Genomic DNA, 25419 nt, shown 5'->3' with positions numbered 1-25419 from the left:
TAAGATGAAGAGTAATTAAACTTTTAAAGAAACAAGAGGAATGACACCTTGGAAAATATAGAATAACAACCTTTATTCACCTCACTGTATTTACTGATTATAAATGTGGAAACTGAAGTCATATTGCGAAGAAAAGACATTGTTGTTCATTATATAATAGATCTGGGCAGCAGTAAGTACACACACCAACACACACACAGAGGAAGTCTTTCTTTGGCAATATTTTCCTATTATTTTTCCGAACAGAAAATACACTGTTAATTTCTCTGTCTCTCTGTCTCTCTCCTCCTCCCTCCTCCTTTTCTCCTCCCTCCCTCCCTCCCTCCCTCTCCTCCTCCCCTTTTCCCTCTTTTTTCCCTTCTCCTTCTTTCTCTTTTCAGATTTAAGGTGAGGTTGGCTTCCTAGAGAAAGGATTAGAGAAACAGAGAACTTTTGCTCCAGTTTGGTGACTGTCTTCTAAACATCCAGATTAACTCTATCAGATAATTCCTTTTAAAATTCTCTTCGAAGGTTACCAATCACACTTTCCTGTAGGATAAGTGCATGAAAGGATGGATGTCATGTGAACATTTTGAGTTATCTGACAAAAATTAAGGTAAATGTCTTTTTATTCTAAACTAAGTTTATTTTTAACATATCCAAAATCAACAGATGACAGATTCTTCTTGAAATGATACTAGCCTGAGGATGTACCCAAACATAAAATGAAGCTCATTGTATAATTTCTTGTGTTACTTTGTAAAAGACATTCATTCCTCATATATTAAACTATGAAAATTTTGTTAATATATTGTTACAACTGAATTATGAGAGAATAGAAATTTCTGGACACACATGCTAGTTGTCTATCTATAAATTGGAAATATACATTTCCAGCAAAAAAAAAAAAATTCCAAATTAAAAAAAAAACAATCTTTCTCCTTGTCAACATTTAAAATTATTAGACAGTAAGACTTTCAAAAGCATAAACTAGTTACATATCTATCAACAGGAAAAATGTATTTCCAGAAATAAATTTTATTCCAAAAAAATCTGTTTATCTCCATGTCAGCATTTAAAGCAGGTGCCATCTTCTGAATAATTAAATCACAAGATGTTACTTATGTGAAAATCTTAGCAAATGAAACAAACAGAAACTGCTGGCTGCACTGTTGTCATTTCTTCTTGTTTTTTTGAATTATCCAGAACACCACATAGCTGGCTTGGAAGCTTATTTTCCAGATCACTGATAGCAATGTGATTTTTTTTTGTACGTGTGAGTATGTGCTTTGTTTTGAAAGACATCAGCTTGAAGCAGTTTCAAATCTCTGGCAACAATTTCTTAAGGTGTATGTCATAAATGAGCTGTTGACCACATTTTTGCTAGGTCACTTGTCAAATGTGCTGTAGGGAGATATCAAGTTTCAGGGCAACCACAACCCACATTTATGAAACTACTTAGAAAACTATGTAAGAGTTCTGTGGATTCTATTAGGTGCTTTAGAACAACCAAGAAAACTTTGTTCTTTTTTATTAGCATATTATAGTCTCCAAAGAATATTGTATAAGTTCTTTTTCTAAAATAAGGTCCCCAAATTTTCTCAGGAAATTGCATGTGCTTGGAGTATTTGTTTAAGCACAATTCAAACCTGCAGGAGGTAGAAGTCTGCTGCATTTAGTGTAAAGTTAACTTTTTTGATTGCAAAAAGGTCAAAATTAATGAAGAAACTAGCAAATTCAAAGTTCCACTGAGGAACATCCCAATGATTTTAGCAATTCACTTGAAATGGAGGAAAACCACCCCCTTTAACATTTTGAAGCTTTGAAAGCCTAATGGACCATGCTACCTCCTGTAGTTTTACCAAACCAAAATTTGCAAGGACTGGGCTCATTAGCATTAAGTGGAAGCAGACCATTCAGCTCAGCAGTAGTCTTACAATGTTTTCACCATTACCATTGATTTTGGTTGAAGAGATATTGCCATCTCAACTGCTACTTCATTTTCCTTATTGCTGTTCATATAAAATTCCTGTTATCCCCTGAATTAAATGCCCCTCCCTCCAAATGACAAAAAAACTTTTTCTTTTAACAAGTGTCCAAAATATATTCATTTTTCAACAAGGTAGATTCTTGAAGCAAGGCCATCCTTGTTATGTTTTGTTTATTTCTCCTTCTGTATGTTCCAAACTATTGGGTAATGGTTTGTGGATTAAGGAAGAAAATGAGTAATTAGAATATAGAGAATGTAGAATATTAGATATATAGATAACTTGTTTTTTTTTTTCTGAGTCATTGCAAGAGATATTATCGAACCTTAAAATATTGGCAATTCATTAAATTCAACTGCTTTTAAGATTTTTGCATCTCATCATTTTAGGGGAAAATTTGGATTGCAATGAAAAACCCATGCATTATTTAGCACACACCCATCCAGGTTACCTGGTTCTGATTCTATGGGGACTCCACCTTTCATTGCATTTGAACTATTTTAAAAGTTGTGGATAAATGATAGCAAGGCAAAGTATTTCTTGTCAGTCAACACATAAATAAATTCTGTTGGTCAAAGTTTCAATTGAATTCTTTATTCTGGAAGAAGCCAGTTTTACCTCTATTAGCATATTAATTTCAATATTCTTGATCTATAAATGTGCCTGTTCTTTGGATTATCCTTTTATCTGGTTGTAACATCTTAGTCCTTCATTAATGAATTAATGTGTTCATTTTACATGTGTGTGAAAGTTATGCTTTTCATTTTTTTCAAACTAGAGTGATATTCACAGGATTCGCGTTATATTTCTATTTTGACAACAAAATACAAATGTATTCCTTAGGTTGTATATAGTTTAATTTCTAAAATTAGAATCTTTCTCTTGTTCTACTGCCCCAGCACAAACAGATGTGCATATAATTAGTATTTTGATATAAATTGGCTCAAACAACATTGCTCAAGATTAAAATCAGTATTCTATTGTGAATTTAAAAAAATGTGTATATATTCTGCTCTCCATTTCCCTAAGAATTCTGTTGATTGCAGATGCCTAGGAAATAGTCTTAGTGGATTATTCAAAACTTGGCAGGTTTTTGCAAAATGCTATATTAAAAAATACATATGATTATGACAAAATCCTCCATTTAGTGTGATGGGCCTAATATTATCACAGGCTGTGTGTCCAAAGGCAGTTGCACCCCAAAAGTTTTAGATGAGATGTATAATATGATTTGTCTTTAAACCACATACTCTCTGGAGGCATTGGAAAATAAAAGGATGGTATTAAAGGAAAAAAATTTATCTACCTATAAACAGTTACTTATATATAAATATAAATGTACATATAGTTGTTTGTGAAGCTAGTAATGTGATCACATCCTTTTTCTATTTCTAAGAAGGCTCATGGAAACTGAAACAAATTGGGAGTATTTTTGCATTGCACATTTGGCTCAAATCTGCCACTTAGTGGAAGTATAATCTTTAGCAAGTGACTTAAAATTTCTGAATATCATGTTCATCATCAATGAGACAATAATAACGTTTTAAAGTACATTTAAAGTCATAGTAGTAATGTCTGCTGAAGTACTTTGCCATCGTAAAATTCAAGGTAGAGATAGCTGTGACCCTTCAGGAGTAATTCTAACTGCCACATCTGTCTCTGAGGTGGAGCATGTTTCTTAGATTGAAGACCTTGGGGGAGTCATGGTATTCTTAAGAGGACTGTGGGAGGAGCTTTTAGGGAGACGACTGAAAACTATTCCTTCTTTCTTCCTCTCCAGGAAGATTGGAAAGTATTTATTTGATTCATTTGCCAATTTTTTTCTTTTTCTACTAAACATGTCAATTCCTAATATTTTCAGTAAGTTTGGGATTATTAGACAAAAGCTTATATGAATGTGAAGGTGTATGCTTCTTGAAAAGTTCGGGGGAGTACATTGACACTCTGGTGTTTGGATCAAATTACATTATCTTGAATGAATTATTCTTGGAAAATTTTCTCTTAAAATTCTTAAATTTCTGCCTGCCAGGCAAAAGCAAGTAATTATTTTCCAAATACCTAGATGTCATTTTGAAGTATCTCTATTTTGACCTATTATGTTCAGTGAGAAAATAGCTCTGCTTCATATGCTAGCTTTCAGGGTCTGAGACTTGATGCTTCTGTTTCCATGTGATTATTTGCAGAATAGAATTTACAAAGGGAGAAATAATGAGCCAGTGGGAAAATCAGATGTTTATTAGTGTGTGCTTTCATTTTTTGAGGGGGAAGGGATTCGGTAGATATGGTTTTCCCAGAATATCAATGACACCCATATTTCAAAATAGCCTGTTACACCAAGTACAGATAGTCTATTGTTTTGTTTATCTACCATATTGTTCCTTTTTATTTGGTTGATGAGAATAAATGGACAGATTTGGAAAAGATGGCTTAAATCATTCATTTGGGGTGGCTCTCATTTGCATATTATAACCATCACAAAAAATGAGCTTTCAGCCAAATCACATTTTGTTTGGAAAGCAAGGTGTTTTTTTTACTAAAATTGTATCTGAATGCCTTGAAGTGGAATATATACTCCCTGTCTTATACCCAGCTGTCTTATGAAATTGTACTATCTGCCTGGATGTTTAGCCTGAAAAACCAACAGGATTTCATCATCAGTCTCTGTTACTAACTTTGATGCATTTCAGCAGGTAAAAGTTCTAAATAATTGATCATAAAATCTTTCCAGAAAATTTCTTCTTTAGGCTAGATGTAGTTCAGCTTGTTAGACTGAACTTTGGGAATCAGCAATAGAGAGAAAGGCTACAAAATGGATCCTTTAAAACTGTAGCATCTAACATTTTCACCTGGTATTGCATTGGAGTATCTGAAAGATATGAATGTGGTACAGTGGATGCAGCAGAAAATGAAGAAGGGAATAGCAGAAATATGTTTACTATTTCTTCCTTTTTCCCTTAAACTAATAGAGTTTTCAAATGAGTCAAATACATATTTTAATTGATAAACTGACTTTATATTCACCTATTGGAAACAGTACAACATATTTTTACATCAGATTATGAAATACGGATGTTTTACTAAAAGACAGGAAGAGCTTGTTCCAGTCTTTAAAGTAAATACATATTCAAAGGATCTTAAGGCATACCATTTATTCATATTCATATCTATTGAAATACTGTACATCCACATACTTCAATAAATAGTTAAAAACCTGACCTCTTTTTAAATCATTTCTGAGTTTCAAAAAACAATTTTTATTGAAAAGATTAAATAGATAACTTTTGGCTGTGTCACAAAGCTAAGCACAATGGATAAATTAACAATTATTCAGTAAATTTGATCAATATAGATAATTGGCTTTGATAAATTTCTCAGAGTTTTCTGAGTTCACACACTGGGGTATTTATATATATATATATATATATATATATATATATATATATATATATATATATATATATAGTCCTGAATTATCTGGTAATTTTCTCAGTTCTCCAGTCTACTTTCTAGATATAGCTTAAAAGTTATGATGAAGCATTAATCTTTCAGTTAAGTCTAAACTCCCCAAAAGTGGCTTTAAGTTTGACATTCTCTCTCTCAAATCTTTTAGTGTCACCCCATAACACAATACTGTAATTTGGGCAGTACTTTTTGTTATATAATTGCTGCATAATAGGAACTTAATGGTGTAACAGGACTTATGTTTCAAATGGGATCGTTGTAAAACATAATTACACCAGTTGCTGTTAAAAGAATGTAAATGTATTAAGTCAGCTACCCTAATATTCTGGTTCCTCCCTCCCTCCCTTCCTTTCTTCTTTCTTTCTTTTTTTTTGCTTCTCCCTTTACCTCTTTCCCTTTTCAGTCTTTTTCTTTTCTTTCTACTCTCCTTTCTCAACGGCTCTTTATTTTTCTTTTTTCTTTCTTTGAAAAAAATTCAGGGGCAACAAAAAGAGTCCCACAAATGAAACCCATGGAAATATAATGCTGAAATGAATAGCTAGAAAAATTGTTATAGATCAAAAGATAAATCAGTTTCATAAAACTGCTATTTTGAAATTGCAACAATCTTGTACAATCAGGACTGATAAAATGGAGTAATCAGACGTTTCATATGTCCATAAATGTAAAATCATCTACTTGAACATTATATGCAATACATTCACACAAGAAAGCAAATACTGTAGCCTTATTTGAACAATATTGAACTCATAAATACTCATGATTTCACTCTGTCCAGGGGCCTAACAACTAGGAATGCTGCTTGATACAGAAAAACATAGTGAATACCTCCTCTATTTAAAAAGTCACTCAAGAAATTCTCTTCTAACATAAAGGCAAATACATATAGCTACTGAGCTATGACTGTACTTCTGTCACATCCTATGGGAAAAACACCAGACTCCACAAATTCGGAATCATGACAACACTTTGAACTAATTATTTGGTTCATCCATAGTTTATACCTCAATTTACCTCACATTTACCCTATAAACCTTACAAAGAGGAGGTATTTTTAACTCTAGGAAAGCGATCACTGTATAATATGCATTCTTGATCTGTTTCTTTCTCCCAAACAATGGTACTGATGGTTAACACTTTTGTGGTAGCACCACTATTTCTAGTAAGTAGATTATCATGGAGTGTGCCACTTTAAAGCTGCAATACACACAAAAAATATTTTGTAGTTTACTCACCAATTCCACAAAGAATATTTTTAGAAAGCAAATCAATAATAATCAAAGTTAAAATGCCATATGTGTTTAAGAAAAACCCTATATCAGTCAAAATAATGTAATAAATTATTACAGTGGGTAAATTTAATAGCATTATGCCATATTATTGCCATTTTATGGAAATATTGTACATTTATGCCTCCTCATTTAGGATTCACATTTCTAATTAAAACAGATTTATGGTGTACTTTGGGACTAAATTTTACTTACATTTTACTTATATTCATTTCTTTCAGGACAAAATATTAGATATCTTAAATGTATACAATCTCTGTGAAATATCTTGTTTCTAACTATATTAGTAGGTGTTTTGTAGTTATTGTGACTTGCAAAAGGGAACTATTTGCAGAAATCTCTCTAGGTATAGTGAAATTGGTAACTTTATTAAACCTGTAAAATGGCTTCCAAGGCTATGGTCTTTCTTTAGTAAAGAGTAACACCAACAAACTATTCTTGTAATATAATACTTCTTAGAGTAACAGCATTTTCTTTCAAAAATGTAGTTTTCATTCTTTATGATAGAAATAATTTAATATCCATGATAAATTAATAATTAGTAGATTTTAAGATATCCTTCATCACTGGTGGCTGGTCTCCATTTGAACACATCTTACATATATCATATAAGAAGAAATAAAGCATGGTAATTTTTTTTTTTCTTTTTGGCCTTGTTTGTTTGAGCTACTGGCTATAGAGAAAGATTTAACTGCAGAATTTGTTATTTCAGAGATTGATCTGCTGCATACCAGCATGGAATATTTGTTATAATATATTTTGGAGCTTTCTAAATACAATATGCATACCAAACTATCAACTGAGTGATGTTTTCAGATGGAAAATAGGCAAAATACACCTATCCACAGGAACACTATATCTAGCATACCAACTTACCTGCCACAGAACCAAAAATTTTGAGTGCTTACCAACTCATGTAATATTAGGTAATTGGACTTTGTGTCCTTTCTGACAAACCATCTTAAAAATTTTGGCCTGGAACAGTGAAAGGAAAAGTTGCTGTATTGCTAGGCAATCCTTTGGATAGACTGTACTATCATTTTAAAGAGAATTATTTCCCATAGTGGATCTAATATTTAGCTACAACTAAAGAAATCATATGGTAGATTCACCTGTACTATGTTAGTTAAATTGTTTTTCATCACAAAACTGAGTCATCGTGGGGCAAAATTCTCAAAATGTGGGAAGAGATTTTTACAGCTTGATAACTCCTTTGTTCTTTAGAGACAGGATATAGTTTAACTTTATCATTGTGGTTTACTTTTGCTTTCAAATTGTAGAATTTGGCAAAAACACTTTTATTAGTTGGAGATGAAGAGAAAACTATTATTTCATGAAGGCACACCCATGCTGAACTTACAGGAAAGAGAAGCAGAGCTGCACAGCCAGTTATATTACAAGGCTCATTCCTGAAACCTGAATATCATGCGAGCAGAAAAATCTAGATATGTTATATTTTGAAGAAATGATCTGAAGGCAGTACTATTTGCTTTTTTATCAAAAAAGAAAAAAATGCATCTTTGTAAATGTGGATTGACTCTTATTGAAACAGGGAAATGAATGCTTGTATTGCAGCCTTAAAGAATCACATATTCACTGCAATATTCGTTTTTTGTAAACTACAGCCTGCAACCTAGCAGACCATGACTGAATGCTTTTGAAAAGTTGTAGATTACAAACATGAAATCACAATTAATATCCTCTAAAAGTAATTTCAGAGCTTTCACATCTTAAAAAAAGGACAATGTGTACTGCTTCACAAGGTAATGTAGCTAATCAAAAAAAGAGTAGAATTAAAGTATTTACATAATGAGCAATTCTACAGAAGGCGATCATCCCCATGTAAGCACTGCTGATTATATCCCACGCTGCTTTTAACAAACTGTACCAGATTGGATCCAGCCATCAGCACTTTCAGAGAATCCTTAAAAGCCTTTTATGGGTCTTTAAATTTATTGTAGAATGGCATTCTTCAGGTAGAATATGCTGGTGAAAGAGGACAGTGTCAACACAAGGTACCAGCAGGAGAAAAGAACATCAGCGCTCCCGGTAATTCCATACTGGGCTGTACTTGGAGCTGGAAAGAAATGGAAAAGAATAAATCAAAATCTAATTTGTGTCTTTCAAGATCTTAACAATAATCAAAAGGCAGCCGGGTGTACTGGGGAGAACACTGGCATTGGAGTCAGACAGACTTGGGTTCACATCTGGTTCTGCTGTATGACAATGTGTGACCTATTTGACTAACCTCTCTGAGCTTCACTTTTCTCAAGGGCAAAATAGGAATAATATAATCCACCTGGCAGGGCTGCAGTGAGAATTGGAGATGAAGCACATGTAGCACATTGCACTGGGCTGGACACACACTAAGTATTCAACAAATATCAGCTAACATTATTATTCCTATTATATTCATTGTAAATATTTGCATTAGTGGACAATATTCATTTAGTATATATTTTAAATTTTTATTGAGATATAATTGACTTATAACATTGTTTTAGTCTAAGGTGTACAACAGTGTTGATTTGATACATTTATATATTGCAATGTGATTACTATCATAACGGTAGCTAATACCTCTGTCATGTCACATAATTATTTCTTTTCTGTGGTGGGGACAATTAAGATCTAGTCTCTTAGCAACTTTGAAGGTATTGTTGTCTATAAACACTATGCTGTGCATTAGCTTTCCAGAACTTATTTATCTACTGATTGTTAGTTTGTACACTTAAACAACAATCTCCCCAGTTTCCCCAGCTCCCAGCCTCTAGTAACCACTATTCTACTCTCTGTTTTTACAAGTTCTACTTTTTTTAGGTTCCACATTTAAGTGATATCAGACATATATACATGCATATATTTTTGGATCTTTTTTATTGGCCAAATACTATACAAAATGCTGGAAAAACAAAGAGATTTTCTCTTCTAATACCTTTTCCAATCCTAGGAACATTAGAATTTCATGTGCAAACTGCAGTGACACAGAAAACTGTGTATTTAAATCTGCCTGACCAAGGGAAGGATGATTTAACAGAGTTTTACCAAAGGGGACCATCATTTGGGTAGGGAAAACAATATATTCAAAGGCATGAGGAAAGGAGAGAACACGGCATGTATTCTAGGATCTAAAAGTATGTTAGTCTTGCTGGACTGTGAAGTTTGAGGCCTGGAGTGGAGAGAATTTAAATGGAACTGTAGACAGAATGACATTGCCTGTAATGAAAAAAAGTTTAGCTTTTTAGACTGAAGGAGATTTTGAAGAATTTGGAGCTGTTGAATTGTATGATTACATTCATACATTGGAAAGATCACAGTTTTATACATAGAGAAGCTCCTGTGGGTACTTGGCTAACAGTTACGTTGAATTTTCACTGAGAGGTTTCACCTAGAGATTCACCAAGCTTGGGATACTGTGAGAGTCTACTGAATGGATTCCACTTCGTTTCACAGAGGACAGTTGCCTCTTTGAATGTGAATTATATTGTGTTACAGAAACTGTCACAGGCATGCTCAGCTTTGCTTGAGACTGATTCTCATTTACCATAAGAATAAGAATAGTAATAATAAAAATTCCACCAACATACTTTTAACTACCTCTTCTTAATGAAACCTGGATTTCATGTGCTGTTTCCTAGTAGGAAATGAATAATGCAATTAAAAAAATACTGTTTCACCCCCAAATTCATAAATCCAGATGCTGTTTTAGTCACACTAAGTTTCAATTACCAACAGCTAGTTTTTAATGGAACTTTCACCAATGACTATATTTTCATGTTACAAGAAGAATAAATTGTGTTGTTTATAACTCTAAGAAATTAAAGGAGATGAAAGATGCATTGGCCTCTGCCAGTGGGGAGTTTTCTTGACAGTACAATTGTTGATTCTGTGTGAGTGAGATTCAAGGGCTGAGACTACTACTCTTTAGTAAACATGGAGCAAAATCAACTATTTGATGTTTTTATTTGCATCACAAATGAGTTTTAAACAAGGAGAATGATGAAGAAAATAAGTCTATTGTTGAACAGATAGCTTTTCAAGTTTTGATATGTAAGAAGTCTAATTTAAAACCACAAAACTCCTTAAATTATTTTCTCTTGTTCAAGACCTAGAATGATGTTTTATTTTTTTAATATAAACAAATATTTAATTGGTCTGTTACCTTCTCAGTGACAGCTATTTCAGAGTTGTTTTTGCTGTATTTTTAAGAATCTTGAGTGCAATAAAACTGGTATAATAATACAGGACTAATAATAAGCAAAGCACATAAAATGATTTCATAAATAAGAAATAGATCTTAAAAGCCAAGCACACAAAGCAGAGATAACATTTTTATATCATGACAATTTAAATAGTACATTAAGTGGGTAGAGTATAAAAGACTCTCAAAACTCCTTACTCATCCTTTAAAATGCATTTTTGGGGCAATCTTTCCTGAATTCCTTCTATTTCTCCAACAAGCTGAGCAGATTACCCTATTGTGTCATTAGGTCACAATATATATTCCTTTTTATACAACTATCATACTGCATTGCAAATATTTGTGTACATATCTATTTCTCTCACCAGACTGTAAACTCTCCTAGGTCATGTTTTATTTATCTTAGTGTTTCCAGACACAATGTCTGGCAAGTTCTGGTACACAGTGGATATTCAAGAAATATCTGTTGAATGAACAAGTCAATTAAATAAATAAATAGGTCAGAGTTAAAAGGAGTATGTCTCTCCTACAAAACAGAATCTCTTCTGAAGCAAGCCATTGTCTATAAGCTAGAGAATCTACCATAGGCTTTCTTTCATTCATTCAGCAAATATTTATTAAACTGTATTAGGTACCAGGGATACCTGGTACCTAATAATATTAGGTTAAATTAAATATTAAAATATTTATTAAACTGTATTAGGTACCAGGGATACCTGGTACCTACCTGGTATTAGGTACCAGGGACTGTACTAAGTACTGGAAATACAATATATAATAAGGTGGGTATGATCCTTTTGTTACTCAATTTCATATATCTCCATATCTATTCCTTTTTATCATATACCTTAAATGCCATCTTTTTCTCCAATGTGCCTTTGTCTTCTACTCAGCCTCCTATTCTTTTAGACATGACAAATCTATATCATATTTAAAAATTAAATATTACTTTGTAATTAACAGTATATGTATTTTTCCATGGATGTCTCAAATGGATGTATTTTTTAGTTGTTTGTGAATGCAATACTTCCATTAGTCCTAAAATAAAGTAGGAGCCTTTTGCAGCACTGTTACTTGCAATTATTGAATATTATCGAAAATGTACTATAAAGTAGCTATTGACAATTAGTAGGCCCCAAAATAAAGAGCAAAGTTAGTTAAGGGAGTGTGAGGTCAGATATCTAATGCCAAGTCATATATCATGTATCATCTTTAAGTATACATCGAGCATCGTTTTTTGGTCCTGGGAATTGAACACAAGCAAAGATAAATAAAACTCAATCTCCTCTCAGGAAAGTTTCATTCTAGTTGGAGATATAAATTAAAAGGCAAATACTGAACATTAGGATTTATATAATCACTATAAGGATAATGAATGAACACGGGAGGGCTCCCCAAGGACTCATGGCAGGTAAGTAGTCCAGGCAGCAGACACAGTAACAATTATTTTTTACAAAATGCGGTGATATACACATATTAGTACATATATATATCTCACTTTAAAAAACTACAGCATAGTAAAATAGCCCATTGACTTAGGTATCTTATTATTATGTAATGTTTATCTCATTGACTGATATTTTTATGTGTTTTGGGGGGACTTGTAAACTGAGTGATTTAGAGTACAAGGCTAATGGTACTAAAGTTAGGGGTCTTAGTGCTATTTGGGCCACTTAGATTTGCTTGGCATGTTAAATCCCAATCAGCTATTTAAGAAATTATAGAAAATGTTACGAAATTAAAGAAAATAACTGTTAGCTATTAGAAATTAGCTTTAAGAATCAATTCAAATATCATCTTTAAAAAGTAAAATGTCTTTATAAAACCATATGAGAAATTAACTTGGCATTATATTTAATATCATATTTACATATCTATCTTTCTGCATTAGACCAAGAATGTCTTCGAGACAAGATTTATTATATGTATATTTTATCACTGGTACAGAACACAGAGTCTAGTACTTAGTAAGTGTTCAATTAAGTATTTGTTGAATGATGATAAAGTTCACATCCATTTCCAATATTATCACCATAAACACATAAGGGGACACAATATCTTGACTTCTTTTTTCAGAAGAATACTTTCATGACCATATTTTATTCTTTCTTCTCTTTCTACTTTTAGACTCATTCTTACCTTCTAAGACCTGTACAGATTCAGAATACCTTCCTTCAGCATTTCAGCAGGACCAGGAAGAAAGATCATGAGGCAGATTATAGGGGAAGAGCATGTATCAAACTTTGTAGCATCATCCTCTTGCAGCAAAAGACAGGGAGTGTAGAGTAACCTGGGCCCCCATATATGGTCCTGAATTTGGAGACATCCAGCTATGTCTCTGGGATGGTCAGATCTGTTGTATGTTCCCTGCCATGTTTTTAGTTGCCTGTGAATATCATACTGCTACTCATTCTAAGTAGTAGTAGAAGGGAAAGGGCATGTGATCACAGGTGTAGTTGGGCTATAGTGAGGGTTTGGTTTCCTTCTGAGAGATATGAGAAGCCACAAGACAGTTTCATGCAGAGGAGCCTAGCTGAAATTTTAAAATATACTCTTGACTACTCTGTGGACAGTAGATTGTACTAGTGTAGGCAAGAGTAGAAGCCTACGTTAGCCCCAACCTTCAGGGGTTTCCATTGCCTGTGGAGGGAAGCCAAAGTTGTGTAACTCAGCATTCAGGGACATCTATTATCTGGTTCTAGTCAACTTATCCAGACTCATACACACTGTTAGCTCCAGTCACATGAGCCATTTTCTAAACACATAGAGTGTTTTCATTATTCCCTGTCATTTGCACATACTATATCCTTAAGCCTAAAAGGCGTTACTTCCTATTCTCCTTCTGCACCTATCAAAGTCCTATTCCTCCTTTAAAGATCTAAAATACCACCTCCTCCATAAGGCCCCCTCAATATCTCTAATAAGAATTGTTAGTCTCCTGCTTATACCCGATTTCATAAATATATCCTTTTTTACTTATAATAAATTATATATATGTATAATATATATGTAGAAAGATATTTATATCTTTCTCTTCCACTGGACTATAAGCATGTTGAAATTATGGAACATTCCTCCTTGTCATATGTGCATTTGTATCTTATATCAAATGTGTTTAACAGATGTATTTTGAATTGAATGTGGGAAAATATTCCTAAATATGATTTGTGTAATCCATGACCACTTTGATAAAATACCCTATTTCAATAGTTGTTCCTATGATTTCTTACTCTTAAGGCAAAGTGTGGAAGGAGGAAACTTCTGTTTCTTTCTTACTACCTATTTAATTGTCTTTGGTTTCTGAGGAGAAGAATGAAGAAAGGAGAAGACATTTAAATTGAGAAAGAAAGGAGAAAGAAAAGGGAAGGGAAAGGAGGAATAAAACAAAAGGGTGAAAATTTAAAACTAAGAGAGAGAATGAGAATACCCAGCCCTTGAGCAATGTGTTAGATGCTTTCAAGTTTGCCATTTTATTTAAGAAAAAGAAAGAGAAAGAATGAATGAAATGGGGTATGTCAGGGAGGCTACTTTGGTGTGGTTTACAGATCAGAATTTAAAACAAAGAACAGAAAAGGTTGGTTGCTATTCTTCCCACTTTCCTAGTAAAGCTAAAGGCACTCTAGTTTTAAAATATGATGTGTATAATACATGGACGGTAGATCCAGATTTGGTTCAAAGTCCAGCTCCACCTCTTTCTAAATAGACTAACCTAGGCACGTTTCTTAGCTATGCTTAGTTCAGCATCCTCATCTGCAAATGAGGATTGGTAGTATCTCAAAAGTGATCATGAAGATTAAATGTGCTGATACATTTAAAGTACCCAGTACAATATTTAACACAAGATAAACACTCCCTCAAGTATTATCTAAACGCTATTCATTTGCTCATTCATTTAGCAAATTTAGTGTGTGCTATGTGGGAGGCATTCTCTGAGTCACTGAGCCAAATAGAAATGCCTCCTGTCCCCATAGAGCTTTCTCTTTAGCTTGAGATGTTTTCCCTGGAACAAGCCTATTTTACGTCATTCTTGATCTATACTTGGATAAATCAATGTATCTTTGGTCTTACAAAGCTGTCCTCCATTTTATCTTACAAAAATATTTATTCTCTTCATTACCTTGGCTTCTTTCAGAGGACTTTAATTTAATGCCAATTACTGCTAGATAACTGGTCAGTTTCTTCTGGTTTGCAGGCTCCTTGAAAGCAGGGAGTATGACCTCTTCCATTTCTTCTTTTCCTCTGTCTCTTCCCAAGAGGAACAGTATGGTGCATGACCTTGGGTGTGGTTTCAGGGCTGATCTAATGCCAAGTTTGGTTTCAGAGGGGCTCTCAGGCATGAAGCAGAATTGTGTGGGCTATGTGTGGGGTCCAGGCCTTTGGGATTTCTCCCCGTTGCCAACAGGAAGATCCAATCTGCGCTTTAATACATATCTTACATCTTGTCTAATTATGATTATCACTTCCAATTACTTACAGCTGCTGCATATTATTTTCAGTCTTGGCAGTTTTCCCTTGTATTGCTCCAGTTTTTATTTTTAGGCAAAAGCAAATGTAACTGTGAAATATTTAGTTTGGTATAATACCAATTACTTGCCTAGGCAATTTCCTTAAATTACTGAAGCTTTAACTAAACTAGCTTTGAGTCATATTTTTAAGATTCTTGTTGCAATCTTAGGTAGAGTTATTTAGCCACATTAACTTTGCTTCCATAAGAAAAACCTGTCCTCAACTTACATTTTACTAAGGAAGCTTATACCTTAATGGGAAGTGAACTATTTACACCTAAATTAGATTTCAAATAAAAGAAAGTGATTAACATGGATTCAAAATAGAGTGTATATTAGTCTACTGAGAAATTATGCATCATGGATTCAACCCAAAACACAGTGCAACTCTGTTTCATTACATACTGTGGGAGGAGTTTGCTTGAAAGATAGTTTAATCCTCTCTTTAGCAATGTCCACCACCCCTTAACACCATCAGCTGGTGTCAGGGATAACACATCAGAGGCTCAGATCACACCCAGATTTTTTGCATCATTTAATTCTGCCTAAATACTGGGTGGAGATTAGGGGAAGAGAGGAGCACCAGAATGGGATATGCTTTACAACTGCATGTACAACTTTTGATTATGGTGTCTGGATGAATCATGCAAGCCTTAGCACAGGTGACATCATCTTATTGTTCCTTTCTGCACTATTTCTTATGCAATAAAATGGTCCACGCCCTAAGATGGGATGTACTGCATTAAAGACACAGCACAAACCATGTCTTCTCAGGAACCATCCCACACCTATGGAACAGTGATTTCCAGGGGGGAGGGTTTTGTTTGTGTCATTACTGCATGTTCCTATACTATAGACCTTCTAAGATCTTCTTCCTCCCCTGGGCTTGGAATTGAGGAATGCCTGAGTAGCATAGCTGTCATGTGGTAGGGCTACCAATGTATAGATTTTCAGTTGTTTTTACTCAACACACCTTTATTGTGCCATACATTGTTTCCTGAAATACAGAGAAATAAACATAATATAGTCCACTTTTCAAGCAGCTCTCAGTCCTTCAGAGTAAGGCTTAATTTGTGAGCCTCTACAACAGCTAGCTCCACTCATTTAGGGAAAGACTTGGGTAGCTGGCTTCGAATTCCTGCCAGTCAGTCTTCTTTTTTATCTTCTTTAGAAGGAATCAGGCTAACAAGTGCACATTTGTGCACTTTTCGAAAATTAGAGGCCTAAGTTTATAGAAAATCTGTATTTCAATACTTATCCTAACATTTTAGATTTTTACTTTTTCATTTGGTCAAAAACTGAATGCCGATCTTCAGAAAGTTCTGACATTTTTTACAAACTGATCCTTCACAAGCATAAAAGTGTACAATAATTTTCACAAAAAGTACCTCCATTTTGTGTTATAAACAATGAGCAGAATAGCTAGAGAAATCACACCATTCCTTTCTCTTTTTGACTCATGGAATTTCCCTGCCAGCTTGTTCTTAGTAACTACTAAGGTATTTCTCTGGCAAACCACCATCCTTGAATCCTTTTCTACTTGCTAAATAGCCATTTTGCCAAAGTTCACAGTATATAATCCTATTTACTCAGCATAAACTACATTAGGAATTTTAAACATATGTTTGTCTCTGTTATTACCTATATTCAGAAATCTGCCTATTTGTAGATAAATACTTTTTTTCTGCAAATAACCAGATGAAACTCTCCAAGGCTATTACCTCTAATTTGAGTGAAAGAGAATAGGTAAGCAATCACCCAAATGGAAAGAAATTCTGCTGCCTTTTTTTCTGTCCTTCACAATCATTGAAAAAAAATTTCACTCTGTATTATTCATCAGCATCTTCTAAATGTGTTAGATATTTTTATTTTTTGCAAGTCAGAAGTGATGTACATGAATCTATAGTAGCTCTGTTTTGAAGTATGTTGGCAACAGAGGTAATTTTGTAGAACCCGAAATGGTTCTTTGAACTCGGGCAAAGTCCAGTTTTTCATTCCAGGTTGGTTTGCAAATGGGTTCTTTATAAGTGTCATTACATATTTTGTGTGTATGTGTGTGTATATGTGTTTTAAAAGCTGCCTTTGTTGTGTGAAATATATACACAAACATACAATACAAATTGCCTTGACTATATAGATTTTAGTTTGGCCCTTTAAGGCATCATCTAGCTGAAGAAAGAAGGTTTTACAGAAATAAAAATAGAAACCCAGCTGTGTTCTTAAGGTCACTGATAGTCGCTGCCATTAGCTGTATCATCACTGTGACATTGCTAGTGTGGTAAAAATGGGTGAAATTGCAAACTGGTAAACATTTTTGCAAGTTGTAGGAGTCTGTAAGATTATATATGTGTGGCTATGTGGATGTGAAATTATTTAAGTTTTTATATAAGTGTTTAAACTTGAAGCTTTAATGATCAAATTTTCTTGTTTACTAAACTTTATTCTTTTTATCTTTTGCGTTAGGAAGGTTACCCCAAGCCAGCTTCTTTTCTGTTATTCTGTAACATTGTTCTCTCAGCATTAAGGATAAAGAATTTCATATGGCATATAGATTATTTTTTTCCAGTTTTTGGAATATTCCATTTACCTTCCAATTTTTTTCTTAGCTTTTCAAATGCAATAAAAACCAGTGATTACCTGGCTCTGTAGTTCTGATTTACTTAAATTGTTCCGCTTGTTATGCTCCAGATTCATTCTCAGTTATTCTCAATGATTCTCTAATCATTGCCATTATATTCTGGCTATTTAAAACACCTTAATAAAATCCAGATGCCTTTGTATGGAATTCAAAACCCTCTTTAAACTTTCCCAAAGTTACCTTTCCAGTCCTATTGCTGGCTGCTCTCTGACACAGCAGGCACACTAGGCAGGAAGGCTCTCCATTCTCAGGGCACACCCAGGCCTTTGCTGTATTTGCAGATTTGCTCACACTCTGCCTTCATCTGGGATGGGCTTCTGCATCGCTACATGTTGGAATAGTACCCATCTTTCAATGCTCATCTCAAATGCAACCTGCTCACAAAGTTAGAACCTGTCAGAACTCTAAGGGATACTGGGGATCGTTTAATGCAAACCTTCACTTTGTAGATGAGGAGATGAGGCTGGTAGAGATTGAATGATGTGCTTAAGTCAGAGGCAAAAATAAGACTAGAACTCAAGTATGCTGAATCTCTATGCTTCTACTCCTATGTGGTATTATTAAATTACTGAATTACCACCTAACTCTAGTTGGAATTCATCTGCCAGTTCCTCTTTTGTCCCATAGCCATTTACTTTTACTTATACTTTATCACTCTGGTGTTCATCTCCTTCAATAGAGTCTAAGTTTCTTGAAAACAATGGTAATATTTAATTTACTTTTGTATCACTCACAGGATTTAATCAAGTGATTGGCACTGTCAAAATATTTATTATAGAGAATTATAAATGAATTATTTTAACTTCTGCAGTTTAATGAGGTTTTACTATAAAGCTCAAGAAAAAGGTAATATCATCAATCAATAATTCAGGATTTGGAAACATTGACTACCATTGCAAAGGAAGGTCGGTTCTAGTTTAGAGAAAAGAAGAAACTTGTATTCTTTGATGTCTCTGAAGACATCATACCATAAACATACAGAGTTAAATACACATACACACACACACACACACACACACACACACACACACACACCCTCCAAGAGAACTGTTAAAGAATCCCTCTTGTCTGTGACGTCTACTTGAATTTGTTAGTTATGGATGGAGACTATATTTATAACAATCAAGCACACCATGTACTAGCTTAGCCCCTCTGTGCCTCAGTTTTCTCCAGCTGAACAAAGGGGATAAAAGTATCTTCCTCATAGTGTTGTGATAGGTAAATGAGCCAACTAGGTAAAGTGCTGAATACAGTGCTAATTTAAGTGTTCATTAAATGGTAGCTTTTAAAATACATTGGTATTTATACAAGACATACCAACGGAAGCCCCTACCTTGGTCCAAGAAGAAATATCCAAGTTGTTGGAATAAAGTCTTGTGTGCCTCAAAGTCCTATACATTTGAAACAGTAACAACCATACCAAGAATATGCTCCATTTAAAGCACAGCTCTAAAGGTACAGATCAGAAAATTCACTCATTAAACAAATAATATTTGATTACCTATTAATACTTATTGAGCACTTCTATGCCCATTGTACTGTTCTGTGTGCTGGGGTACAGTCTTCGTATATTGGTATAATTCCTCACAGTCCTCTAAGTAGATCACAATACTCTGAACAAACTCTATCCTTTACCCCGCTGGGCTGCAATCCTTGTTTCTTCTACTTGGCATCACCCTCTTCCACTTCCTCCCAATTTTCCAGCCTCTGTATGAAATAATTTTCCTTCTCCTTAAGAACTTAGTTCCAGGGTTACCTCTGTGATAACTTACTTGACCCTTTAACCATTAATTCTTCCTCCCTTGAGACTCCTTTGCATTTCAAACTCCTCTCTCCTGACCTTGCTCACAGACTTGCCACCTCACCTAGACTGAGTTCCTAAAGGGCAGGGATCATGTTTTGTTCATCTTTCTTTGCTTCTCTTTTTCTCTTCCCCAGAGGCTAACACAGTGACTGCTCCTAATAAGAGCTTCATAAATAGCTGTTCTTTTTATCTTCATGAGATAAATTCGCCAAGTACGTTTCACTCACCTTTTGTGTCTTGCCTTACATCGTCTCATTACCTTTTTGTTTTAGCTGGTGCTATGACCACCAGCTGTGTGCAGGGCAAATGATTCTGAGATGCGTTCCACCTGGCTCCTCAGAGGATCCCCAGCGGGATGGAGCCCAGTGACCCACAGCAGGGACCAGCTCAATAACACATTCTTGGACTGGCTTTCCCTCCTTCCCTGTTTAACTTGTTCCAATCTCCCACCACTCTTTCTTGAAATTACTTTCCACAGTAATCACTTATAAGTGAGCTGCTCATTTTGGCAGGACCCAGACAAAGATAACACTCTTCTATGAAGAAGAGAAGAGTAGCAGGTTATTAATACTGTGCAATTTCACATTCCCCCCCAGAGCATGGTGCTTTGCACATAATAGGTGTGCAATAAATTAATTTTGGATAAATAAGTCAATTGAAAGTCAACAATTATCCTATCTCTTTGCTTCCAGTTTTCTTGGCTCACGGTAATTCAGTTGCATCACTTTTTTGAGGTTGGCATTAACTATCTTATTAGGCACATACCCTTAATAATGAAAAAGGGGCCTTAAAATCTTAATTAAATCTGATATTTTTTTCCTCATAGATTTTATCCCAGGAATATTATCCACTGTTTTATGCTACCATCATTTTGGTTTCTGCTACAACAGTAACGTTGCCTAATGAAAGTTCTGTCTCCTATTATATTTCTTAAATATTTTAAAGCACTCATGGTCCTTATATTTTTATTATGATTTCAGCTATAAAATACTCCTCTCCCTACAACATCAAAATGCTCTTTTCTCGAGCCTCCAGTTTGCCTTACATTTTCTACCTAAAGTGATCCAACTTCTAATATGGGAAAATGGTATATACAACTTCTATGAAAGGAGCCTGAGGACATGCACACAAAAATCACATGCTACGGAATTCTAGTCCAAAGGACAGTCCAGCAAAGGATGAAAAGAAAAAAGATGACTGCATTTGCATAGTGATTCTAGCAATGAACATATTCTGCAATCTGGATTCATGTTTATTTTAAAGTATGATTAGTAATTTTCTTTCTGGAAAATAAAGACAATATGCTGCTCATAACTTTTCTGGACACTAATCAAGATATTGAAAAAAGAAGGGTGGGGATTTTTTCAACTATTACATCAGAACACCTCACCTCTGCCTCACTTTTATAGATATTGCAAATTTGGCCACTTACATTACTGTTTGAAAGAGTTTTTGACTGAAACTTAAATAAGGCTTCCTGGGACTACATTGATAAGTTATTCAGTCTATCAGCTGATAAGTTTATATCCACAGTTCCTTTGATCACAAAACACTAGGAGAAGACTTGTCATTTCTTAAGACAAGACTTTATTGAGATTCCTCTACTTTAGCAGTATTTTCAATTACCCTTAACCTAAATATATGCACTTGAACCTCAAACTGGAAAATTAATCTTAGATAAGTCAGAAAATGAATAACTTAGGAATAACTGACTTTTGTACCAGTAATCACATTATTTATTCAACAAGCCTACTGAGCACCTTCTTTGTGACAGTCATTGTGCTCAGGGTTGAATACACAAGGATAAACAGGACCTAATCTAGGCTTTGAGGAACTTACAGTCAAGTAGAAACAAAACATTCTACTCTAGAAGAAAAGGGATGATTTTTCAAATCAAATATTATTAGAATTCTAGGGTTAAAGGAACTTTGAGACTCTATTAGCCTTTGTCAAACTATAATCAAATCAGAAATCTAGTTAGAGAAAGACATTTTAGGGTTATGCCATTTTAAAGCCAGAAGAATCTGAGGCCTAGAGAGGAAAGACCTACATAGAGAATTAATGCAAGTCTCTAGACTTTGAGTTTGGTGTCCTTTCCAGAACACTGCACTGCCCACATTAATTTATTTAGTATCTTGTTTCAGGTTTTTATAGCTCTCACTTGCTTATTAATATTGAATGTATCAAATACAACCTTAAAATGTTTCTAAATAGAAAGTGATAAAAATAATTTTATAGTCTAGTAAACTATACAACAGTGACACACCACTTTAGTCATGTCAATCAATAAGATATAGAATGAGTTTTTCTATATACATGCTAACTATGATACAATTATTTTGAAATATCAAATGTTTGAAATAATTTCTAAGATCTGTAGTCAATGTATGTTTTATTTGCATCTCTCATTAGGTGCTCAACTTGGACTTTTTTCATCCATCCAGCATATGAACCTCATAATAGTTCTTTTCTTTTGCCTTGAATTAACACATTTTATTGGCAAAAACAAATCACTTGACCACATGTAACTTCAAAGTGGGTGGAGAAGTGCCATCCTCCCAAGCTCTCAGAAGAAGGATAATCAAAATATTTGTTTGATAGCCCTAATGATTACAACAGTGTACCCTTATGGTCAACAAATATTTGGTTCACTCTTCTTGTCACATGCAAAACATTCTTGCTCTTCCTGTGAGCAGTTATTAGTCAAAAGAGATAGTTGCTCCATGCATCTTCTTTCCCCCCCCCAGTTTTATTGAGAAATAATTGATGTACATCACTGTATATGTTTAAGGTGTACAGCGTGATGGTTTGATTTACATATATTGTAAAATGATTATCACAATAGATTCAGCTAACATCCATCTTCTCATATAGATATAATTAAAAGAAAAGCAGGAAGAAAAGAATAAAACCCCTTCTCCTTGTAAGGAGAATTCTTAGGATTGCCTCTCTCAACAACTTTCACATATGTCATACAGCAGTGTTAGCTATAGTCATCATGTTGTACATTACATCCCTAGTACTTATTTATCTTATAACTAACCACCTTTCTCCAGTTCCTCTTCTACCCACCCTCTGCCTCTGATAGCCATAAGGGTCTGATCTCTTTTTCTATGAGTTTAGTTTCTTTCTTTCTTTTTTTTCCTTTTCTTTTCTTCTTCTTCTTCTTTTTTTTTGGTAGATTCCATATATAAGTGAGATCATACAGTATTTGTCTTCCTCTGACTTATTTCACTTATCATAACACCTTCCAGGTCCATCTATGTTGTCACAAATGACAAGATTTACTCAGTTTTAAAGTTTGAATAAATTCCATTGTATGTATATATACCACAACTTTATTTGTTCATCCATTGCTGGACACTTAGGTTGTCTCCATGTCTTGGCTATTGTAAACAATGCTGCTGTGAACATGGGGATGTAGATATCTTTCTGAGTTAGTGCTCTCATTATCTTTAAATATATTCCCAGAAGTGGAATTGGTGGGTCATAAGGTCATTTTTTAAAATATTTTGAGGATCCTCCAAAGTATTTTCCATAGTGACTGTACCAATTTAAAATCCCACTAACAGTGTACAAGGGTTCCCTTTTCACCACATCCATGCCAGCATTTGTTATCTCTTATCTTTTTGATGATGGTCTAACAGGTGTAAGGTGATTATCATTGTGGTTTAAAATTGCATTTCCCTAATGACTGGTGATGTTGAGCATCTTTTCATGTATCTTTTGGCCTTTCAAATACCTTCTTTGGAGAAGTGTCTATTCAGGTCCTTTGCCCATTTTTAAAGTGGGTTACTTATTTATTTATAACTTTTAAACTAGAGTTGTGAGGTATGTACCACTCTTACCATATTGCAGAATCTAACTATGACTATATATTTACCATTACCAGTGAGATTTATGCTACCTTTTTGTGTTTTTATGGTGTTAATTAACATTCTTTTACTTCCACTCAGAGAACTCCCTTTAGCATTTCTTGTAAAGCAGGCCCAGGGGTAATAAACTCCCTCAGCTTTTGTTTGTTCGGAAAAGTCTCTATCCCTCCTTCATTTCTGAATGACAGCTTCACCAGGTATAGAATTCTTGGTTGACAATTATTTTCTTTCAATATTTTGAATATGTCATCCCATTCTCTCCTGGTCTGAAAGGTTTCTGTTGAGATATCTGCCAATAATCTTATGGAGATTCCCTTGTATATAATTTCTCTCTTTTCTCTTACTGCTCTTAAAAGTCTTTCATTGTCTTTGACTTATGAAAATTTAATTATAATATATCTCAGTGTAGCTCTAGTTGGCTTCAATCTATTTGGGATCTTTTAGGCCTCACTGATCTGGAGAGCTTAATGGATCTGGGTCCATTTCTCTTTCCAGATTTTGGAAGTTTTCAGCCATTATTGCTTTATACTTTCTGTCCCTTTTTCAATTTCCCATAATGTGAATATTGTTTCTTTTCATTGTGTCTCATAATTCCCATAGGCTTCCTTCACTATTTTTTTTTTCATCCTTTTTTCTTTCTGCTCCTTTGGTTAATTTCCAATGTCCTGTCCTCTGTTTCTGATTCTTTCCTGTGCATGGTTGTGTCTACTTTTGAAACTCTCTATTGAATTCTTCAGTTCAGCTATTGTAGTTTTCAACTCTAAGATACCTGTTTTTGTTTGTTTGTTTTGATGGCTGCTATTTCCTTGTCAAACTTCTCATTTTGTTCCTGTATTGTTTTCCTAATTTTGTTTTGTTGTCTGTCTGTTTTCTTATAGTTAAGAGGATTATTCTGAATTCTTTGACAGTTCATAGATTTCCATTTATCTAGGGTAAGTTATTGGAGCTTTATTAGCTTCCTTTGGTGTTGTCATATTTACCGGATTTTCCATGATCCTTGATTCCTTACATTAGTATCTGTTCATTTGAGTAATGGGGTTACTCTTCATATTTTACAGGTTTGCTTTGGCAGAGACAGTTTTTCACCAGTCAGCTCAGTTTGGGTTTATGGGTGTGTTTGCTGGTAAATGTCTTTGAGCAGGTGGGTTCTGCTATTCGGGTCTATTTTGGGTGAGACACCCTTTGAGCTTTGAGGATTGGGATTGGGGAGCATGCCACTGGCTGAGAACAGATGGATAGGACTGCTGGTTTGATCTCCTACCCAAGAGAGGCTATAGGATGGGCTCTGAAGTTGCCTGAATTATCTGGTCAAGCTTACTAGATGGTCAGGACTGGGTACTCTTTAGTAATAGATGGGACTATGAATTAGCTTTCCTGTCCTGGCCTATACAACTTGTTGTTTGGGGGCCTGAATCAGGCCTGAGTATGCACTGAATTCCCTGGGCAGATAAGACCACCTGTTTTGCTCTACACGTAGGGGAAGCCATGGGCTGTGCTCTCTGTTCAAGTGCCACAGTGCGTAGGACTATTGGATGGGCTCTGCAGCTTCCTGTGTACTCTGGTCAGGCAGGTTAAAAGCTGTCTTCAGTGATGAGCAGGGTAATAAATTAGATTTCCTGCCCAGGCTCAGCAGGAAAAGCAGTTCTAAAAACCTGTAAGCTCTTTGTTGTCTTAGCTC

The 25419-nt window shown here is 34.5% G+C and overlaps 1 protein-coding gene across 1 annotated transcript in view; it reads right to left on the bottom strand.

The window, feature by feature from the left end:
- Window positions 1-8670: 8670 nt before the first annotated feature.
- NEGR1 (neuronal growth regulator 1) overlaps window positions 8671-25419 on the bottom strand; it is a gene marked incomplete at both ends in the record, with an annotated part of 926063 nt that continues 909314 nt past the window's right edge. Inside the window, one exon of the mRNA XM_082863364.1 lies at window positions 8671-8795. Within this exon, the coding sequence (XP_082719490.1) occupies window positions 8671-8795 (125 nt within the window). The remainder of the gene's footprint in view (window positions 8796-25419) is intronic.

This window comes from Leucopleurus acutus, assembly GCF_964270905.1.
Source record: "Leucopleurus acutus genome assembly, chromosome: 2".
NCBI classification, from domain to species: domain Eukaryota; kingdom Metazoa; phylum Chordata; class Mammalia; order Artiodactyla; family Delphinidae; genus Leucopleurus; species Leucopleurus acutus.
The sequence above is the reverse complement of the archived record's forward strand: the minus strand, read 5'-3'. Positions and strand labels throughout refer to the sequence as shown.